General features: G+C 32.5%; 2 protein-coding genes across 6 annotated transcripts in view; both read left to right on the top strand.

The window, feature by feature from the left end:
- The window catches only part of grsm (probable aminopeptidase NPEPL1 granny smith protein), a 14156-nt gene extending 13460 nt beyond the window's left edge, over nt 1–696 (top strand). Inside the window, exon 17 of the mRNA XM_080164043.1 lies at nt 354–696. Within this exon, the coding sequence (XP_080020169.1) occupies nt 354–390 (37 nt within the window). The 3' untranslated portion in view covers nt 391–696. The remainder of the gene's footprint in view (nt 1–353) is intronic.
- LOC145322196 (uncharacterized) lies at nt 666–23146 on the top strand. Of its 5 annotated transcripts, XM_080164039.1 has the most exons (23): nt 666–736; nt 1503–1605; nt 2081–2218; nt 3055–3148; nt 4853–4970; nt 5585–5795; nt 6082–6376; nt 6753–6880; nt 7303–7351; nt 7679–8502; nt 9510–9747; nt 10009–10063; nt 10905–11049; nt 12011–12101; nt 12486–12585; nt 12955–13046; nt 13552–13624; nt 14077–14142; nt 14803–14877; nt 15363–15429; nt 15680–15740; nt 16572–16722; nt 23132–23146. In XM_080164039.1, exons 2-22 carry the CDS (start codon nt 1503–1505, stop codon nt 16681–16683), a joined length of 3135 nt encoding a protein of 1044 aa, XP_080020165.1. In that variant the 5' UTR covers nt 666–736; the 3' UTR covers nt 16684–16722; nt 23132–23146. The 5 variants fall into 5 exon arrangements, with proteins under 5 accessions (XP_080020165.1, XP_080020163.1, XP_080020167.1 ...); XM_080164037.1 differs by lacking the exon at nt 23132–23146 and having other exon boundaries at nt 16572–16731; XM_080164041.1 differs by lacking the exon at nt 23132–23146 and having other exon boundaries at nt 7685–8502; nt 16572–16731.

Consider the following 23146-nt stretch of genomic DNA (forward strand, 5'->3'; position numbering starts at 1 on the left):
TTTTGGCACCAAGATTTTTTTTTTGAGAGGGTAAAATGAGGATTTCAAAGGTTTGAGTAAAAGATTATCTACAGCAGGTATTTTTAAAAAATTTGAGAAGGGGTTTTAAAGTTAGAATGGGGTGGACGCTACTTTACCCAAAGCCTTAGAAACGCATGGGGGAATCCTTCCCCAAAATGTTTATAAAACTTACTTGGATCTAATAGAAGCTTCACGGTGAAGAAGAACCATTCGGCCCAGCGATTAGCGAATTCTTTTTACTGTAATAAAAGGAATATTATTATGAAGGAAAAGTGAGTTTTTTCTTGAGAAAAGTCATTATAGACTTGAAATCAATCATTTTATTTATTTAGAAACGAGACTAGTCCTAAACGTAGAAGACTGAACTAACAAGTATCAAAAGTTGCATGGATGGACAACACAACAACATAATCTACTCCAAACACTTTAATTCATCTTTATCAACTGGTATCTTGATATCAAAAAGATTTAGTTAAAAATGCAAATAATGTAATAATTTTATCATTTATTATTTATGTTTAGTCCGAATTTAAATAAATAAAAATGTTGATTGTTTCTTGTAATTAAGTTTTAATAATATACGTTGCTTAGTTGATTTACTTTCTTAATTTATTTTTTAAATGAATGTACACATTATGATGTCCAAAGAAATCTTCATTCTTGATGAATTACAGATATATTAAGTAAAATGTTTTAAGACTGATTAAAGAATAAGGTAAATATTTTGAATTGTATCAAACACCTTGATTAAGTCTAAACTACACTAGTCCGAAATTTAAGTATGAATACAAATATTTTTTATTGAATATGTGCTGTGTTTAAACTTTGGAAGCTTTTAGTAATAGTTGATAACTTCATTGCCAATTGATTACGATCAATTTAAAACCAAAAATTTATTAATCTATTGTTAAGCCTTGGGGTATTTCAAACCTGAAGTACTCTAAATATTTTTAGGATAAAATCTCATATATCTTATTTTTATTTTAAGCATTTTTTTGCTATATGATAATATTATACGTGGGAAGGTAGGGAGGGTAATAGAAAATATACCCCACAAAACGTTTTCTTATTCGATGGGTTAAACTCTTTGGGTAATTTTATTATCAAATCTTATTAGTAAGTATAAGTTTCCAGACTTTTCACCTATAAGGGGAGAGGCGGATGTGCCACTTTTTGAAACCAAAAGTAAAACGTGCATGATCTCAGCTCATAAAAGAGTTGCAGCTCTAAAATTCGGCACAGCAGTTGCTTTTGTGGAGAACAATATGGAACTGTAAAGAAACGGCAGTTCTTCACAAAAGCAACTGCTGTGCCGAATTTTAGAGCTGTAACTCTTTTATGGGCTGAGATCATGCACGTTTTACTTTTGGTTTCAAAATGTGGCACATCCGCCTCCCTACTTTTAAGGGGGTAATTTGTTACAACAAAAATTAGTAGATTATTATCAATAAATCGCTCATTGTCTTATTCTTTGTTCATAGATGGAACGGTTTACTGGTAGAACAGATGGTAAAGCCTTTAAAAACAAATTCTTTGGTTCTCTTTCCTCAGATGGAGACGAGGAAATAGACAAAATATTAGAAAAGGAAAACTTGTTTTTATTCAAAGCTAATAAATGTAGATGTATAGATGCATAACCTAGACAACTACCTGGACCTATTTCGTTTTCTCTTTAGCGACTTTGCTGTGCTAATATTTCCCACGATATTGGCTGATATTCAAAGACCCAGTTGAAAGTCGGCACAGGGTCCCTAACCCGTGGATATTCAGTTATTTAACCCGGCCCTGCTCCCTCTATTCTTTTACTTCAATGCCTGTAATAACTTAATTTTACCCCCCTCCCCCCCCCTTTAGCAGGGTCAAATTTGCAGAATATTCACCCCTGATCTCAATACTTAAACTTTTGTTGGATTAATGTTCTTCTCCAACTTAATACCTACCTAAAGATTTCCAGTAAACGTTTTTAGAACTTGTCTAAATCAAAGCTAGAATTGTTGATGAAAGAAAGATGCATTTAATTATTATTAGACTTTGATTTAAAAATATGTCTCCCCTAAGCAGAAGAGCTCTAAAAGCGGCCAGAATTCCAAAAGCCCAGGTAACAGCAGCATGGCCACGGACAGCCAGGTGGTCAACTTTCCTGGCTCCGACGGGGATTTTGCCATCTCAGGCTCTTCGCAAGAGTCCCTAATGTCAGGCACGACTTTTTTTTTAGCATAGCTATCCTATAGCTAGGATCTGACTATTTGTACGTCAAAGTAACGTAAGCACGATCAATTGTGATTTTCAACAAAATGCCTATCGAGCACTGAACTCATCCCCCGCCCTCTCATCATTATTTTTTATAACTAGCGGCTAAGCCCCTAGAGGCCTCTAGGGGCACTTGAGGAGGGGAGAGTCGAATTTGATAACCCAATTTCTTAGTTTAGATTTTAAAAGAAAAAGTAGGAAAATAAATTTTTTAGGGGGGGATTTTTAATTTTTTTGGGCGGGTTGGGGGTGTCCCACCCCCCAAGAAAATAGTTATGAACCTTCCCGGGACCTATGAGAAGCTACCTTGTTAAGGAGAACCCGATCGGTTCAGCGGTTAGCGAGATCCTTCGGTACAAATAAACACACAAACATACAAACACACAGACACACATCCCTTTACTTTAGTATAAGGATAGATTGTAGATAAATTGGGGGGAGTTATTTGTTTTCTTACGCATAGCCAATAAAACCTAACTTATCCTAGCCTTAAATACTTTACAAAGATTATCAATATCCATTACAAGACTCAAAACAAAAGTCTTTAACATATGATGTTAAATTGTCTTGATAATTTACACTTAGATGTAGTATTCTCTTTCTTATTTTCTGGGTTTTTCAATTCGTATACTTTTGTTACAGACAATTTACAGATTTGTCCAGAGTCTAAATTAGTAATAGGCAACAAATGAAATGTGAAAAATAATTTGGGTAGATAGTAAAAGACAATTGTTTGTTTTTTTCAGTGGGTATAAAGTAAAAATTCTGATTTTATTAATTTAGTTTCATCTGAAGAAAAGGCTCCAGTACCGAAGCTGTTACTTAAATCTCCAGAAGAACAGAAAACTGTCAGAGCAGCAGTAGATTCTCGTATCAGGTAAGGTTTGTGAACACGCAATGTTTGTTCTACAATCAATTCTTATATTTTTTTGTGACAACTATGAATTAGAAAAATCTGAAAATAGGTAATTTTTGTATAAAAGGTCGTTACCCCCCCCCCCCCCCCAAAAAAAAAACGTAATAACTCTGCTAAAATTACTAAAACAAGGATAACAACATCCATAAAAGCGAAGCACTGAATCAGTAGGACAAACGGACATTAACACTTGTATAGTGTCTAAACTGAATAATCAGAATATAAAAGTATAAGAGTCGTAGCAAAATTGTAAGCAGCGATTTTATTTTGGGTGCTACTCCCTTAGTTTTAGAGATAATTGGGTGAAATCTTTTGGGCTGGGTCACTAATTACCCCAAGTTTTGGTATCTTTAAAAAAAACCGGCGGCGGGTCCGCCGTTCGCCGCGATTTTCCGCCGCCGCCAAAAAAAATTTTTATTGCATTTCTCGCCGAATTAGGCAATTTGGAATCATTTGAGACCATGTTATTTTTTTCAAAAATTTTTCCCCTTATAACCAACCCTGCAGTAAAAAAATATTTGAATAAAAAATGGCGGCGGTACCGCCGATCCCGCCGTTCGCCACCAATTTCCGCCGTCGCCAAAAAAAAAATTTTATTGCATTTCTCGCCGAATTAGGCAATTTGGAATCATTTGAGACCATGTTATTTTTTTTAAATGCAATAAAAAAAATTTTGGCGGCGGAAAATGGCGGTGGACGGCGGGAGCGGCGGTACCGCCGCCATTTTTTAATCAAATATTTTTTACTGATCTACCTCAAAAGGTTTTGTCTCAATATCTTTAAAAGCTTAGGAGAGGCACTGAATTTAAGCTATATCTTGATAAACGAGAATTTGAAAAAAATGACTAAGTCCCCCCACAGGGTTGCTTGTAAGGGGATAAATTTTTGAAATAAATAACATGGTCTCAAATGATTCCAAATTGCTGGTATGTCGTGGCACGAGTCACCACATCCCCCCCCCCTTTGTTGAAAAACTGCTGGATACAGAATAATGTTTATGGACTGGACATACTTACGTTTTTAGGGCTTGATTATAGAGTTTCTTCGCTTATAATATTGTTCTTTGTTGTCCCAGGAATCAATATACCAAAAATCAGATCAAACGGATTATAATTAGATCACATAAAAATTAGTTGTTAAAAAAGTAGAAAAATCAACATGTTTAAAATGGACATACGGACATTCTGGTTATGATTATAGAGTTGCTACGCTTTCTAAATCGTACCTAACTACTACAGGAATCATCATGCAAAGTTTGAAATCGATAGGATAATTCTAACATGCCTAAATTAACGAATAAAAGCTTTCTATCTCGGACGGACGTACGGACGGACCGACCCTAATTATAGAAAAGCTTCGCTTTTAAAAATTTTGAACGAATTCACTTATTGGTTACAGCTGCCCTAGGGGCGTCACCGCTTTATTTAATCTAATATTACTTGGATCTTACACCAGATTTTCATGTTCTACAATAAAGTGAACTCTATAGCGGGCTGAAATCTCCCCCATCCTGTCCTTTACCCAGCCCCCTCCCCTACTTCTGGATAAACGGCCCAACCAATAAAAGCAAGGGGAAATTGCAACCTAAATGGACAATAATTTTTCTTCTGTCATAATATCCACGTATATTCTACATCCAGTTTTAATCTGTTACTTTATTTACAGGAATCCGTTTGCTATCAGTAAGGTAAACGATAGCAAAGAAGATCTAAAAAGAAAGATGTGCAAAGATATATTTGATTCTTCATGTGCAAACTCGGATTCTTCAGAGCCTCAAACGCCAAGGAAATCTGGTTTTCATATATTTTTAAAAATGCAACAAGTTGTTTCAAATGTTCTCATGAAATAAACCGTTTTAGATTGGAATTTTTATCTAATCTTGCCAAATTAAATGATTGGCTCATTTCCAAACAAAAAACTCTTTGGCCTTTAAAGTTTTCAGTTTTATAAGTTATTGTTTCTTTCAAAGAGGGTATGCACGAACGAGAGCAAGATATTCTAAGCATCTTCCAGCAGTGATTCTAAATGTTTTTGGGGTGAACATACTAGGGTTATGTTTAATATTTTTTTATATCAATATAAAAAAAATAAGTTTCTCCACGGTTTTATATAAAAAAAACTTTGAAATGTTACACATTTTTTGGCTATTTGTCATCAAATATTCTGTTGAGTTCAAACTGTTCTGGCAGTCCCCTTTAAAAAAAATCTTAAAATGTTGGTGCCAAATGTTTTTTTTTTAATTAAGATAAAATTCCTTTCACCTCTAACCTGAGCTTTTTTATGCCTTTCTTATGATAATTATCATATATGCATATCTAAGATAGGAATAACTTACTAGCTGCCAAAGCTATTGGTCATTCAAGATATCATTTTTAAAACCATTATTCTTTTAAAATCAGACCGGAAAAAAAGAAGAAAAAGACGAACACTGAAAACTCGAAATATTTTGATAAAAAATCCATCGAAGAAGAATCTAAGAGTTTGACAGAAAACAAGGACGACAGTAATGCAGAGAAAGATACACCAGAAAACAAGTGCAAGTGTGATACAGAGAAGGACCAGAGCTTGGAGGATTTACTTAAAGACGATGATGATGACATGTTTGCAGGTGATCTGCTTTTTTTTACTAATTGTATGTTATCTTTGACGTTTTTCCCCCGATTTTTTCTTTATTTTTGTCTAAAAGTAATTTAAGATAGGTAACTTCCATTCGTTCTATGAGATAGAAAAATGTCTATTCGTCAGTCAAAGAAGTACTTATGCTCTAAATGGAGGATCAGCTACATTCTGACTTAGAAAAGCAATGTTAATGCGTTGAATATTTTTTAAAAATCCTCTAAGATTTTTAGAAAAATCTTCGAAATATTTAATAATTACCTACATAAATATTTTAGATTGTGAATTATCTAATGTTGAATCAAATACAACAATTTCTCCAATAATCCATTCTACTTCGAAACAAACTTCTCCTAAAAGTAAAACTTCACCAATGTCCCCAATTGAAAAGTCCAAACGCGAAAAATCCGAAGCTGCTGTGAAAAAAGAAGAGTTACCTTCGCCTAATATATCAAATGAAAAATATATCTCCTATGATGACTCTAAGCTGTCAAAGAAAGAAGAATCTGTATCATCTAGATCGAAAACAACAACATCAGAAAGTTTGTCAACAAAGGATAAGAAAAAATCCAGGTATAGATATTATAATACCTACCCACATTTTTATGTTATTGTAATGAAAAAATTAGATTTGATTTCTAATTTTTAGGTTTCAGTAAAACATTGATGTTACTATCTTAAATTAGGGATCTAAAGGGATTAGACAATGGCCGATGAATTGATGTTCAACCAGATTGATGATATAAAAACTACCCCTTCTCTAGATTACAAGTGGTTAAAACTTTTGAACAATCAACTTAATGAACCAAACAATTAACATTTTGTATGGTCCTCAAAGTTGTTGAGCCAATGAATAAGAAAACGTTATTATAAAACTATGGGGACCAGTGTAATAAACAGCCCCATGTCCCAACCCTCCCTTATCTTAAATAATGTTGACTAACAATAGTAGGTCAGAAAAGAAAAATGAAGGGAAAGGCGACAAAAGTATCCCAAGTTCTACCTCCCTAGACAGATGGGTGGTGAAAACCCCCTCCAGAAGTAAACCTGCAGATTCTCCACCTCCCCACTCTGAAGGTCTCAATACAAAATTGTTATAATTTGAAAACTGTTGACAAAATAATTTGCATAAACTGCAAACAATATGCACCATTTTGAGTCTCAATAAAAACAACATCTTATGAAAAAAAGTAAGGTTTTTGTTTGAAGCGAAAGATCTCAAAAACTATTTGAAAGATTAAGTTCTCTATTTTGATCAAGCTGCACATAGGTCCTGTTGTGTTTTAACGTTCTTTCTAGCCCCTCTCTGGCTCTTTGAATACAGAGCGCCCCTAAATAATAGGGATGTAGGCTCTAGTTTTATTATTTTCTTTTGCTAACAGAACAATGATTAAATATTATTATGAAATCGATTATCTTATGAACTAACCTCTTTAGCCAATCCTCTATTAAATAGGATACAAATAACAAAAGAACAATTTTGTATATATATTTTTTAGAGGACAGAGAACTATTGAGCCTTATCCTTAAAGATGAAGATTTAGACAGGTTTAATAATGATTCGCTTGGACACAACTTCTAAATTTTAAGCTCTTCTCACCTTATGTAGGTATAGGCAGTGACCTTCTTTTTCAGAATTTTTATTTTCTTAATCATTAAAGTTTCCAAACTTGTCTTAAAAAATGCCTGTCTTAGAAAATGCTTATATCAAAAAACGCATATTTCATAAAATGCCTAGGAGGTACTACATTATTAAAAATAAAGATAGCCTATAGAGTCATAATAGAGGAAAGGATGTACTTACTAAGGCTCATTCAAAAGTACAGCATTTCCAACTATAATGTTTTACATGCAGCAGCCAATCATTTTTATTAGCATAAGATGCCCTTCACCTGACATTTTCAAGTCGTCACAAAGTCAAGATGTTAACATTAATTCAGAAGATAACTACAAAAGTTCTAGTCAAGACAAATCCAAGTCAAAAGATAACAAAGTCAGAAAGGAACGTTTACAAAGCCCAGATCTACCAAGCTCTCAAGATTCCGATTCTTCAAAGAAGTCTTCTCAAGAAAAAAAATCGTCCAGATATCGTTCTAAAGAATCGCCAAGGAAAAAACCTTTCAAATTTTTTGATGACAATTTTCATAAAAGTTCGCAAGAAGCTAGAAGTAGCCAAGAAAAACAGAGTTCAGTAGAAATTAAACCAGCTAAGAAAAAAACCTTTAAATTCTTTGATGATAGCTATCATAATAATTCACAAGAAAGTTCACAAGAGAAAAAATCCACAAAATGTTTAGAGGAAAACTTGCTAGACAATGAAAATTCTCAGGTACCAAAAAGTAGCCATGATAAAACTGAAGGTAAAAAAGACACTCAATCCCAATCCACAAAGTATAAAGTCTTTGATTATTTTGGATCTTCGGAGGACGAAAAAGAATCTTCTAAAAAAGAAGTAGAGAAAAAAGACACTGAAAAATCTACTAACAGTGAGAAAGACAAATCTGATCATAAATCAAAGAGACGAAAGGACCCCGAAGAAAAAAGTTCCAGCCAGGAAAAACACAAAAAAGAATCTAAATCAAAGAAAGAAAAAGAGACTTCAACGGGTACTAAAAAGACATCGGAGTCAATTATAAAGGACAAAAGCGCAAAATCTGACAAGAAACAGTTAAAATCTAATGACCTTGCAAAATCTTTAGGTTGGTGTGCATTCACTTCCACAAACATTAAAAGTTTTCCTTTCGCAAAAATGTCCATAAGCAAATTAATGAAAGTTTTGTATTTTATATAAGATGACGTAAAGGGGACGAACGTTTAAGCATCTTCCAGCAGTGATGCCGGAAAGGAATTTTTTTAGTTGTTATACTAGTTTCTGATATAAATGATTTACAGTGCTAAATAATTTTTAAAAAGTTTAGATCTACCATAGTCTAGACCAAAGAATTGAAAATATACGATGAGTTGGGATTTTAAACCATCAAATGCTTTGACACAAAAGTACACTTTTTTCATGACAAATGTTTATAGCTAAAGGAGTGGTAAATTGTAATAATGTAAACAGCTTAATTTGTGTACTTTTGCATTTTACAGAATTTTATGATGTTTTGCAGTGTTCTTTTTTTATTTTGCTCTTTCAACTCAACAAAACATTCGATGGTGTTTTTAAAAAACTATTTAACATTTCTTTTTCATATAAAACCATGGTGAAATTTTTTTCAATTATGGATATAAGTTTTTTTAAACAGAAACCTATCATATTTAGCAAAAAATATCTCGCTTTACTGCTGGAAGGTGCTTAAAATCCAGGGAGTAAGGGAGGGGTCAATGGGCAATTAATTCAATTTAAGAGTTTTTTCCCTTTCTCGTCTACTTTAAAAAAGGAGGTGGGGGAGAAGGGAGTGAAAAAGAGTATGAGAAGGGGGTCGTGTATTTATATTTAAACTACTCTCTGCCTGCAAAACTATATATATTCAAAATTAACACAGCGAGTAGCGGCATTTCTTGCGCAAGTACCCAAACTCAGTCAGAAACTGCTAAATTCTTGCACATTCCCTTTAAGCCAGTACCCAAAGTCTGAGACTCCTAAAGATTGAATATTCGATCCATTGTCCCCTCCCTTACTTCCTGCTTAAAATCACTTTCCTCTTTGCGGTTGTAACGAATTTATAATGTGACACATATGCGGAAGTGAAAGCATACCTTTTAGGTCCAGTAGACAGTGAGGAAGAGGGTAGAAAAGAAAACATTAGAAATTTCACAATTCCAAAGCTTAACAGAACCGACTCGGAAAAATCCACCGCAAGCAACAAACCTTCCACCTCAACAGCTAGAAATAGATCTGCGGCGAAAAAGCCCACCAGCTTTTTTGGTGGGATGAATAACAGAAAAGTTGAGACTGGTCCTTCTGGATTAAAATTTTTCAAAAAAGAAGACGTCGCGAAAGAAGGAATGCTTATTATTATTTATTTTCTTAATCTTTGGTAAATTGTTATCTTAGGTAGTGTGGATTGGTTTTCTTAATTTACGTTTTATAATCATTACAAGAAATCTTTTTTTTTTAATAATTCTTAGTTCATTGATAAAACTCTTTCTGTTTTGATTGTCAATTGATGATAATAAGATTCTGCCCATTTTATTTCAGTTAAACTGTTTTATTACATCTGTTAAAAAATATTCAACCTAAATAATAATAAGTTAATACTTGCAGAAGTACTTGATTTTAAATACGTCAAGGATGAAAAGACCGGCAAATTGATAAAGGCATAGAAACTATTGATGAAGTTGTTATTATTTAGCCGAATTTCTGTTCTCCATTATAAACCCTTGTGTCATCTTAAATAAAAAAAATATGATAAAAGAACAGGATCTCTGTGTGTCTGTCTCTGTACCGAAGGATCCCGTTAACTGCTGAACCTATATGATTCTCCTTTACAATGAAGCTTCTGATAGGTCGTGGGAGGGTTTATAACTATTTTGGAGAAGGGTACCACAACCCTCCCTAGAGAATCGTCGGGTATAGTCCCTTTCGTAACATCGCAACTTATGGGGCGATTCTTCGTATTTTTCACAGTAGCTTTTCTCCTATTTCTAGCCCATGCGGGGGGCTCTAACCCTGCGGGGCCAATTACCTATCCCTGTGGGACAATCACATAACCTAACCTAAAATAACCCATAAAAAGCCATTTTAAAATACGACGAATCGCCCTTTATGGGACGATGTTACGAAGGGAATATTCCCGAATCGTCTCTAGAATCCGCTATTAAAAAAGTTTGAAGTATACAATTTTTTGTTCTTGTGTTAATAACAATGACAGACACCCATTAGACAATGAATGCACGCAAGTTAAAAAGGTAGGTACCTAAATGATCACTGAAATACTGCCTCTAAAAGTTTAATAGAGATGAAAAGAATACCTAAATAAACCTTGATAACACATTTGTAAAACTTGAGGGGACTCAAATGTGTATGTACTCTACAAAATAAGACCCTGAAGTAATCCCATTAAAAAATAAATGAATAATTTTCAAAAGAAAAAAGGGCTTGTATGTAGAGTAATTATGCTACTGAGAATATATATTATTAGTTTCCATGAAATTAAAGGTTAAGATGGACCCAAAGGAAATTAAGAAGCGCAGCAAGAAAATACCAAATTGTAACCTGGGTCCCGAGGGACAGGCTATTCTAGATTATTGTTATGGTGTTCATGATAAGAAGAAGAAGGAGGAGAAATGGGTGCCACCACCAAGCAGGAAAGGAGTTTTAAATTGAAACTTGGCAATGGATGTAGATTCGTAGAAAATACGTATATACTATGACAGGGGAAAATTGTCGTCAATCTAGGTTGCTTTTTCTCCTGTCACCTATTGGTCAGTTCGTTCAAACAGTAGTAGGGAGGGGATCGTTATTTTAGCCCGCTATAAGTTTCGCTTCATAAGTGTTCATGATAATCTGGTGTAAGATCCAGAATTGTTGGAAGGTTACTTCATATTTCAATATTCTATGATAATGTGGAGTTGATTTATCCTAGAAACTAAAGCAGTTGTTAACATTTTTTGTTTGTCGTTAATATCTTAATAGCCACTGAACCTAATGAGTTTTAGATTGTAAGTAAAACTCATAAGATGCTACGGTGTAAGTATGAATTGTTCCTATATCAAAGACTTGGATAGGTTTTGGGCTATTTTTCTGCTTCTTCTCTCTTCGAATACGTAGCCTATTAGTAATATAATATGTCTAACAACTGTCTGATTTTTTAGATTCGCTTTTTGGATATTGGCATCCTTGTTTAATATAGTAAAAGTTAAAGGGGACTTTTAAAGTTTTAATTTAACAAATATATTCGTATTTTTATGCCTTATTGAAAAAATGCATCTAGTTTTCACATCTTTACTAATTAAAAAAAAACATTCAAAGCATTCTCGTCATTTGTATGGGGAAAAATACCTGATGCTTAATCTAGGACACTACGTAGTACGTACGTCCGCCGGCCGTCCGTTTGCACGTCTGTCCGTCCAAGTAAGTTAACAAAAACTTTAACTTGGCTATATTAGGGCCATACCAATGGTTCTTACAGTTTTATAACTAAGCCTAATTAATCTAGGACACTGGGTTTGTATGTCTTTACACTTATTTCAGTTAAAAAAGGCATCAGTTTTCATGAGGACTAATCCTGTTTTACAATTTATCAAAAATTAAAAACTAATCCTGCAGTGACGAAGAGGAAGCTGGATCAAGTGAACAACAAGGAGGTGAAAAATCCAAGAAGCAAAGCAGTATTTTGAGTTTTATGACCTTAAGGCATAGATTAAAAAGAAGTGTTAATGTCCATTTCAAATAAATAGCTTTGAATCATATAAGAATACCAATGCAATGGCTGAGCCTTTAATGTACTAAAGAGATTATGGAGGTCGGTTACACCCTTGCCCCAAATTATCCATAAAACAGCTTGGAATTTTCCTAAAAAGACTTACCTAAAGGGAACTTTATACAGAAAATTCGTCTTACCCGGCCACCCAACCCCCTGTAATAAACACTCCCTCAATGAGTTTATATCTATTGCAAAAACTTCTAACGTTTTATTGGCTAACCTGATCTAAAATGATAACACAAAATATATTATATTTTGTTTTTGCACCGCTTTTCTTATATTACTTATAAATTTACTTTATAATCTGATATTAGACATGATGATGCTGAATTAAAAGAACTATTGAAAAGAGATGAGCCCAATGATGGTATTGATATCAAGGAAATACTTAGGAAAAACAAGGAGTTAGATGAGGTGAGTGCTAGAATAGTTATTTATCAAACCGTAATATAGTCAGCTTTCTGGGGATATTAAAATAAGAAAAATATAAATTAAATCAAGTTTTGTTAGACCGAAGGACGAAGGCCCGTGCTAACAAAACAGGTATTAAGTTTATGATTTTTATTTTAATATTCGTGGAAAATTGTTATACATCATTTTTCAGTATGGCTGAGAACCGGTTATAATCTACCGGATATTAATCGGCTTTGAAGCCGTACTGGGAAAGGATTAAGTACTTTTATATTTTGTTAATGTTCTGTAACATTAATTTAAAGACACAATTTTTTCAAACTGAGACAGAGATTTACAGGTTCGAACTCTATACACTCACTCTTATTGTAGGCCAATCAAAGAAGAGTTAAAGAAATGAAAGCGCAAGAAAGACAGAAAAGGAAAGAAAGAGAACGTTATGAGGATGAAAATATCGCATACAGGTTTGTATTTTTGTATTTTAGTATTTGAGTTAGTATTGTCCTATCGATTTCAAACTTGGCATGGTGATTCTTATCGTAGTTAAGTACAATTTTGGAAGCGTAGCAATTGTAATCCTTACCAAAACATGATGATTTATACGTTTTTTTGTTGGAAAAAATATTTTTAATGATTAGGTATCCTACATCCTTTATACTTTCCTTTAAGGCGATTAGGTACAATGTTAGAAAGCAGAGCATCTCTAAAACTGCACATTAATAATAATCATCTCCTTATTGAATTTCAGTGTTATGAAAATGACAATAAAACTGTGTTTATGACAGCTGTAAAGATGTAATTTTGACAGTGGATAGAAAAATGTTGCCAAAAATAAAGCAAAAAAAAATTGACAAAAATTACATTCATTTTTTGTCAAAAACACAAAAACAATTTTTTTGCTAGTGGTAGAAGTGGCAGCACTCCTTATTTCCAAGTAATTTTTATTGTTTAATTATCATCTTTGTTCAGGGATAGATTGGAAGCTGATCTGACATTTGATAAAATCACAGAATACTTCAAGGAGTTTCATCCTATCTGTGAGGCAAGTTTTATTATTTAATAGTATCAGAAATCATAGAATCAATGATAACCACTAGAAATTTGGATATCAGATTGTTAAATTCATTTGTATTTTTCCACAAAACTTTACTTTTTGTGCTCTTTTTGGAGAAAAAAGTCATACCTATTTTTTCCCACCAATTCAAATTTATGTACTTTTTAAAAAAAGAAAAATTAGTAAGATGCATGTGTGTCTGTCGGCTGTCTTGATGAAATTTATTATCTCCGCCATTTTTTTTCTTCGGATTTTCCTTAGTTTTTAGCATTCATTATACATTCTCTGTCGTTTTATGGGTTTCATATTTTTTTACCTATCGAAAGAAAAGCTAGGTATTTTTTTTTCATTTCAAAAGTTTATAAAATATTTTATTATCCTTGATAATGTCAGGTTTTCATATATTTAATTTAAAATATTTTTTTGTATTTAATATTTAGGAGATAAAACGGGGTGATGCAGAATGGTGTTGGAGACACACACAGTTCGAGTCTGGAAACAAACAGGCACAATAATACAAAATATACTATGTGTGTGGTGTGTGTGTGTGTGTTGTTTAGCCACTGTTTCTTAGTGTTTGGACCTAAGTAGTTTAATACCATATACACATTTTTATTAGATATTTTTGTTTCCTTTTATTTCCTAGGTATAAAGTTAGCACTACTATATGTTGTAAGGTTGTTTTTATGATGCTAGTCTCTGACACAATTGAGGTCTCTTTTCATGCAATTGACACAAGTCCCTAATTAGTAGTTGCTATTTTTCTGCCCTCTTCTTCCCATATCGAATACAGAGCCTGTACATCGATGCTATGGCAAACGAAACTGCTAGTTTTATTGAATAGTATCGTTTTTAATGTAATGCTATAAGAATTGATTATGTTCAGAATTATATTTTTAATAAGAATTAATACCACTTTATTTCCTTTTATTCTTATATTAAATTATAAAAAAAGAAAAAGTAGTTAGGGGGGGGGTCGAGGTTAATCTTCATTTTCTCCGGTAAGTTGGCCTTTTTTAACCCAAGTATCTTAAATCTTGCTAAGGACCATAGCGAAGCTCACATAAAAATTGTAGATCAATCACTTTATTCCCATTTTACAGGCGTGTTATGGTCTTTAATTTTTACAATTCTATTTTGTATTAGAAATGTTGTTTGATTATTAGGGACTACTGTACAGACAAATTCTGGACCCCTTCACCTCTGACCAAGTTGAACATGCTAACAGGGAGCTCATGAAGGTCAGCTGTTTTCAAATAACTTAATTTAAAGAGAAAGTTGCCATCGACTTTTTTTCTATAATCTGAAAATTCATTATTTACCTACCTATTTGTGATTTTTATTTTAACTGATTTTATTGTTCAAATCACGACTCAACTAATCAATTACGCTTAGAGTTTTTACCTTTTTGACGTTCTTTCTTATTGGATATGTTATCTATACGCTATTTGTAATGGATGAAGTTTCTTTAAAAAAAAAGAAGAATATTATTTCACACCTTTTTTATCTGATATTAAAAAATTAAGAGGTAGAATTCAATTGATTCATACAATTAAACTAGAGTAATTGCCTATTGCATGTCATAGAATCTCTTTTATCTCGATAATAAGTGGCCATTAATAGTTTGTATTAAGAAGTTTGAGGGGAGGGAAGGATCAAATGCTTTGCACAGGTCAAACAATCACAATTGTAACACAGGTAGCTTTTTATGCCTCTCATATTTCAGGTGTATATGAGAAACAGAGAGGAATGGTTTGCCAATAATCATTACTGCGATAATGTTCTTTTACCAGGTTCACAATATTTTATAATTATCTCAGTGTAAAATTTTAATTACTAATAATCAGTTATAATAACACTAATAATTATGATGGATTGTTTATAGAAATTTAGCACTTAGTCTTATTTTACAGAAAATGTCTGCCATATCTCAAGGACTTTCAACAACAACAAAAATTCTGATCTGTCAAACTTTGTTTTTTTTTTTAAATGTGTAACTTTGTATACCAAATATTTCAATACATGGAAGAACATTTTTTATAGAATTTCTGGTGTGGATGTACATGCAGATGTTTAATCTGGAAAGAGACGATTCTGCGGAGAGGTAACTTAATTTTACATTAATTTGAAAAGGGCTACCTAGCCTATACGTAGTATTTTTATCCTGTGTTAAACATAAGAAAACTGAGCATTGATACTTGTCATATTTTATTCAATTTTGGAAAGGAACGGAAGATCAACCCTTGAAAGAGAAATTCATATTTCAGAAACTTTCTCATATTTGATATCAAACTTCGTAAGTTTCTTAGAAAAAAATATTAATCAACTTTCATCAACACTTGCATCTATTCTGTCAGGGGAAAAATTGTCGTTGATTTAGGTCGCTAACATGGACATCATTTTTGGTCAGTTCGTTAAAGCTTTATCTACTTCACTCCCCATTCCTGAACCTCTCTAATGTCTGTTGGTTGTCAGTTAAAATTCTGTCGAATTAGATGAGAAGCTATTCTATAATAAGCTTTGTCTATGCGACAAACTTTATTATTAAGGGTAAAATATAATTTTCCCGTCTGCTATTTAAGATAGACGGCTTAAGATTTTTTGTAAAGATCAATTTGCATCCAGTATATAATTTACTTGGTCCGTTGTCCGTGTTTTTTATGCTTCTTTTCTATTGAAGTTGTCATCCTTGTGTTTCTATCTAAAACAATGGGTATATTATCATTTGGATCTTACACCAGATTTTCATGTTCTCTGATAAAGTGAAACTATTTAGTAGCTGGCTAAAACAACGATCCACCCCATCAACCATCCACTCCTACTGGATGAATGAATTAACAATAATGTTAGGAACCTAAATTGACGACAAATTTTACCCTGTTAAAATATCCACGTATATTCTACATCCATTTCTAAAACCTAAATTCAATTTCAGAATCCGTAACACACCCCTGAAACCGGAAGACGACTTTAAGGGAGTGTTCACCAGGAAAAAGCACAGCTCTGACGAGGAAAGCGACGGGGAAACTGACAAGAACAAGTCATAATTTACAATTATTCAAGAGTATAGTTACTGAGTTTATATCAGGGGAGTATATTCTGCAATATTCATTTTTCCCTTGCCGCAAAAACATTTAATTTTTTTCCCTCCCCTGTTAAAATTTAATTTCCCATCATTCTAAAGGATTTTTGCAGATTTTTCAAATATTTTCCAATATCTTGGGTGTTTTTGGTCCGATTTAAATATTTTTCTGGATTTTTAAAGTATATTTTATTGGCCCCTTCCCTTAGCTGAGGATCCCAATTAGAATGATATTATTCACCCCTGATTAATATCTTCAGGAAATTATTGTAAAATTGTCACCTTTAAAGGTTGTCACTTAAACCAGGATATTTTTTAAAGCACATTTTTCTTGATTGGCAGAAAAATTGGATCATATGAAGAAAATGAAGTCATTCCTAAAAAGGACAGAAATTCCCTTCCTAGGGTATAGGAAGGCTATTTACTTTCCTTTTTCTTACAAATTCTCAGTAAGGAAGGTGATTTCTGTCCACTATCTTACAAATTCTCACTAAAGGAAGGTGACCTCTGTCCACCATCTTACAAATTCTTTCTAATTCTTAGAAACTCTTCCTTTTCCTCACTATTACAACTATGCTTGATAAATCTACCTTATTTACCCAAATTCTTCTAATAAGATCTACCTTATTATAAGACATTCTTCCTTATTCTAAGAAAATCTATATTATTCTAAGACATTCTTCCTTATTCTAAGAAAATCTACCTTATTCTAAGACATTCTTCCTTTTTCTAAGAAATTCTTCCTTATTCTAATAAGATCTACCTTATTCTAAGAAATACTTCCTAATTCTATGAAAATCTACCTTATTCTAAGACATTCTTCCTTATTCTAAGAAAATCTACCTTATTCTAAGACATTCTTCCTTATTCTAAGAAAATCTAGCTTATTCTAAGTAATTCTTCCTTTTCCTTACTAATTCTCTCTTGTTTTCAGATAACCTAGCTTATTCTATGAAGTTCTTCCTTAATTCCCCTAATTCTTCCTTTTTCTCAGATAATTTTCCTAATTTATATTGGGATATCATAACTGAAATAGAGGTATAGAGAATATATAAATTCTGCCTTTTCACCTTCCTTATTCTCTCAAAATCTTGGTTTTTCTCACATATATTTCCTTATGTTTATTGGGATATCAGAACACATGTGTAGGATAAGTTTGGGTTGTATCTTTTGACCTGAAATATTTGTTTGTACTTTTGAGGTGGAATGTTCATAAAGTACATTTTAATAGAAGGAACCACAGTCTGTAAAACAAGTATGAAATTATCTTAAGAAATAATAGTAGATTCAGTATTTTTTTGGTTGTATCTTTTGACATTTAGTGTTTATGTTTTTATTCATAAAATTATTGATAATATTAACATAATTTTACTGAGAAATAAACCTTATAATAACAGGATGGCAGAAAATAAGAACAGGAGTCTTTATAATCCTTCACTAGCCAACACATACAAATATTAGACCAAGACCAAAAAAGTAATAATTTCAAAAAAAAAATTAATATTTTGTATATTTTACTGATATTTTTTTCAATAACTATATGTAATTATCAATCCTTTTATAAAAGTAACAGGATGTTTGTCTGGGCTCCCAAGAGAAATTGCCTAAAGAAAAAGTTCCTCCCCTACCCATCAGAAGAAAATTAATTTCCTTGTCAAAAATAAAATCCCAGGCTTAGAGTCAGACATTTTTATTTGATTAATTACCCTAAGTGTCCATGGAAGCCTCTAGTGGCGTAGCTGCTAGTCTCAACCAATGTAATGTTTTTTTTTCACATTCCTATTTATGTGGTAAAAACTCTATAGAAGGTTGGCAACTTATTTTGTTCGCCGGAAGTGATTGAACAGCTGATACTTATGAAATCAATTCAAGGGCGTACATTGAAGTTTTACTATTTAACCAAAATGGGGGTAAAAGTTTAATACATAGGTAATAGAAAAAAATAAATAGAAAGTAGTAATTAATTAATTAAACTTGGAAATTAAAATTATTTTACCGGCCATTATCTTATCCCTTAGATCTTGAACTCTGGTTTTCACACATTATCCACCCCATAAACTGCATACGGAAGCAAAGGTTTTCTATAATTAGGGTCGTTCCGTCCATGTGTTAGCTTTTTTCGTTTATTTAGACATTCAAAACATGCGGATTTTTTTACAACTTTTTGTATGAAACTAGCGGCTGCGTCCCTAGCCTTTGGGGGCTTTGTATTTCAATGTGTAGAAAAGAGCAGAATAGACTAAAACCATCCCTAGACTTAAATTAAAATAAAAAAGTTGCCTAAAACCATCCTATACCTATGTAAAGGTTCTCTAATCGGTTCAGCGGTTAGCGATATATCAAATTTACTTTATATACTTGGAATAGCGGCTGCGCCCCTGGCATCAAGTAGACTCTTTCTGTTGAGGGGTAAGGAGGTGGAAGAAAAATAGCCTAAAACCATCCCAAGGCTTAAATATAAAATAGCCTAAAACCATCGGGACCTATGAGAAGGTTCTCTACAATGGAGAACCTAATCGGTTCAGCGGTTAGCAAGATCCTTTGTTACAGACCAAAAAAAGCTTACTACTTTATATAATACTAGCGGCTACGCCCCTAGAAGCCTCTAGGGGCACTGCAGGTAGGAGAAGGAAAAGTCGACCTCATCCTATTTTAAATTTGAGTTTCCAAAGAGTTATAAAAATATTTTTTGGGGGGGAGAGGGGGGTTAGGACACCCTCTCGAAAAATAGTTTAAAACCTTCCCAGGACCTATAAGAAGCTTCACTGTAAAGGAGAACAATATCGGTTCAGCGGTTAGCGAGATCCTTTGGGACAGACAACAAACGCATACTACTTTATATAATAGGACTAGCGGCTACGCCCCTAGAGGCCTCTAGGGACACGTAATTTTTTTTCTCTTATCAATCTATTTTAAAATCAGCTATTTACCAAAAATATTTTTTCGCTGATAGATTGTGTTAGTTATGTTTTTTCCCGGGACATATGAGAAGCTACCCTGTTAAGGAGAACCCGATCGGTTCAGCAGTTAGCAAGATCCTTCGGTACAAACTTACAAACACAGAGACATCCTGTTACTTTATTATAAGGATTTATTTATATATGTAACATGGGTTATTTTTTTACATTTTATTAATGGAAGACAATTGTTTCACTAATAAACAGATCATCGGTTCCAATTAAAATGTATTGTATAAAAAGAGTTACATCAGAACTGAATAATCAGAATATAAAACAAGGATGACAACATCCATAAAAGCGAAGCACTGAAACGGTAGGACAAACGGACATTAACACTTGTATAGTGTCTGAACTGAATAATCAGAATATAAAAGTATAAGAGTCGAAGCAAAAGTGTAAGTAAATTTTTTGCTAAACTGCTTGATACAGGATAATGTTCATGGACATACTTTTGCTAAACTGCTTGATACAGGATAATAGTTTATGGACATACTTACATTTTGATGACTTGATTATAGAGTTGCTTCGCTTATAAAATTAAACGGGCGGACGGACGGACGGACGGACGGACGGACGGACGGACCGACCCTAATTATAGAAAAGCTTCGCTTTTAAAAAGGAGTCAAAGCAAAATTGTGAGTAAATTTGTTGGATAAACTTCTTGATAGAGGATAATGTTTATGGACATATTTAATTTTTTGGACTTGATTATAGAGTAGCTTTGCTTATAATATTGTACTTTGTTGTCTCAGAATCACTATACCAACAAATTATAACAATCGGATTATTAGATCACATAAAAATTTGTTGTTAAAAAAGTAAAGAACCAACATGTTTAAAATGAACGTACGGACATTCTGGTAATGATTATAGAGTTGCTACGCTTTCTTAATCATACTATCTACTAAAGGAATCACCATGAAATCGACATGATTCTAACATGCCTAAATTAATGAAAAAAGCTATCTCTCTCAGACGTACGGACGGACGGACGGACGGACTAACCCTAATTATAGAAAAGCTTCGCTTTTTAAAAAAATGACAACATCCATAAAAATGAAGCTCTGAAATCAGAAGGACCTCATTGTTATAGGAATCATCATGCCAAGTTTAAAATTGATAAAACAATTTTAACTGTTTAAATTAACGAAAAAAGCTAACTGTTACATAAAGACGGACCAACCCTAATTATAGAAAACCTTTGCTTCGACCACTTTGAAGTCTCAGGGATTTAAAGGGATAAGATTATGTGTTCAATTTTTTAACTATAAGTTAAGTCAGTATTTAAATTATGTATCGTACAGACTTTAAGGTTAAGGAAAACATTCACATTTCTAAAAGAGAATATACAATTTAACATTAGCGATTGGGTGGGGGTGGGTAGATAGATAGATAAATACTATGCTATATTTTGTACAGTTTACATGATTTGTAATTTACATAATTATAATCTTACGTAACTCCAGTCTTGTATATTTTAATGTTTTTATTTGCAATCTTAGTTCGTTATCGATAAATAATTGCTATTCTGCATAATTTTACACATTGCTATCGTGTTATATAAAGATAAATGATGATCACTGTTCAAAAAGTTTAATTTTAAATATTTCTGGAGAGAACAACAAAAACTTTCTTTATACCCCAAATAGTAAAAATTCATAGTACGCCCTTGCATCCATTACATAATTATCAGCTGATTTATAGACAGACTGAAAATTAAGTTGCCAACCATTTGAGGGGGGGGGGGGTTGTACTTTTCATTATATACAAATATCTGACTCTCTGCCTGGGTTTTTATTTTATTATTGTAAAGAAAAATTTTTTTTCACCCATGTTTTTCCATTTTGGTCTAATATTTGTATCAGTTGGCAAGTAGAACAGATTATTGATACAGCTAGTGTGTTCTTTAATCCTGATTATAAAGAATTATAACTAAGAAGTTTATGTAGTATGCAGCTGTTAGGGAGATCCTTCAGTGCACACAGATAAACAGACAGACAGAGATTCTGTTTATCTCTAATGACTGGGGTTTCTAAATTTTATTAAATGTACTTACACTTACCTGTCCAAATGACTTGGGTTTCTAAATTTTATTAAATGTACTTATTACCATTCTGAATGTACTATTTGTATGTAGGAAATAATTTCTTATTCTTGTTCTGATATCCCAATATAAAAGGATCAAAAGGTCAAAGGATACAACCATAAATGCACTGTACAAATCCTACTTATTATGTACTTATATATTCTCTATACCTGTATTTCAGTTCTGACATCCCAATATAAATTAGGAAAATTATCTGAGGAAAAGGAAGAATTAGAGGGATTAAGGAAGGTGTTGGTAGAATTTGAGGGAATAAGGTAGATTTTCTTAGAACAAGGAAGAATGTCTTAGAATAAGGAAGATTTTCTTAGAATAAGGAAGAATGTCTTAGAATAAGGTAGATTTTCTTAGAATAAGGAAGAATGTCTTATAATAAGGTAGATTTTCATAGAATTAGGAAGTATTTCTTAGAATAAGGTAGATCTTATTAGAATAACTAAGAATTATTTAGAATAAGGAAGAATGTCTTAGAATAAGGTAGATTTTCTTAGAATAAGGAAGAATGTCTTAGAATAAGGTAGATTTTCTTAGAATAAGGAAGAATGTCTTATAATAAGGTAGATTTTCATAGAATTAGGAAGTATTTCTTAGAATAAGGTAGATCTTATTAGAATAAGGAAGAATTTCTTAGAATAAGGAAGAATGTCTTAGAATAAGGTAGATTTTCTTAGAATAAGGAAGAATGTCTTAGAATAAGGTAAATTTTCTTAGAATAAGGAAGAATGTCTTATAATAAGGTAGATTTTTATAGAATTAGGAAGAATTTCTTAGAATAAGGAAGAATGTCTTAGAATAACTAAGAATTTCTTAGAATAAGGAAGAATGTCTCAGAATAAGGTAGATTTTCTTAGAATAAGGAAGAATGTCTTATAATAAGGTAGATTTTCATAGAATTAGGAAGAATTTCTTAGAATAAGGAAGAATGTCTTAGAATAAGGTAGATTTTCTTAGAATAATGAAGAATGTCTTAGAATAAGGTAGATTTTCTTAGAATAAGGAAGAATTTCTTAGAATAAGGTAGGTTATCTGAGAATAAGGGAGAATTTGTAAGGACAAGGAAGAATTTCTTAGAATAAGGTAGATTATCTGAGAATAAGGAAGAACTTGGAGGTATTGGATTAATTTTCTTAGAATTAGGAAGAATAAGTGAGATTTAGGAAGGTGATTTTTATCCTCTTTTTCAGATATGTGAGAAAAAGGAGAGTGATTTTTGTCCATATTTGAGATATCTGAGAAAAAGGAAGATGATTTCTGTCCTTTTTGGAAGGGAATTTCTGTCCTTTTTAGGAATGACTTCATTTCCTTCATATGATCCGAAAAATTGACCATTGAAATGATAATTCTTTCGTAGCTGTAAAATATAA

The sequence above is a fragment of the Acartia tonsa genome, chromosome 6 (assembly GCF_053477335.1).
Source record: "Acartia tonsa isolate MP-2025a chromosome 6, ASM5347733v1, whole genome shotgun sequence".
Classification (NCBI taxonomy): domain Eukaryota; kingdom Metazoa; phylum Arthropoda; class Copepoda; order Calanoida; family Acartiidae; genus Acartia; species Acartia tonsa.

Excerpts from the sequence above, each read along its gene's own strand:
- LOC145322196 (XM_080164039.1), top strand. The coding sequence starts at position 1,503 with ATGGAACGGTTTACTGGTAGAACAGATGGTAAAGCCTTTAAAAACAAA. Across the intron at positions 9,748-10,008 it reads AAAGAAGACGTCGCGAAAGA|AGAAGTACTTGATTTTAAAT; the intron begins AGGAATGCTTAT and ends GTTAATACTTGC. Across the intron at positions 10,064-10,904 it reads AGACCGGCAAATTGATAAAG|GTTAAGATGGACCCAAAGGA; the intron begins GCATAGAAACTA and ends ATGAAATTAAAG.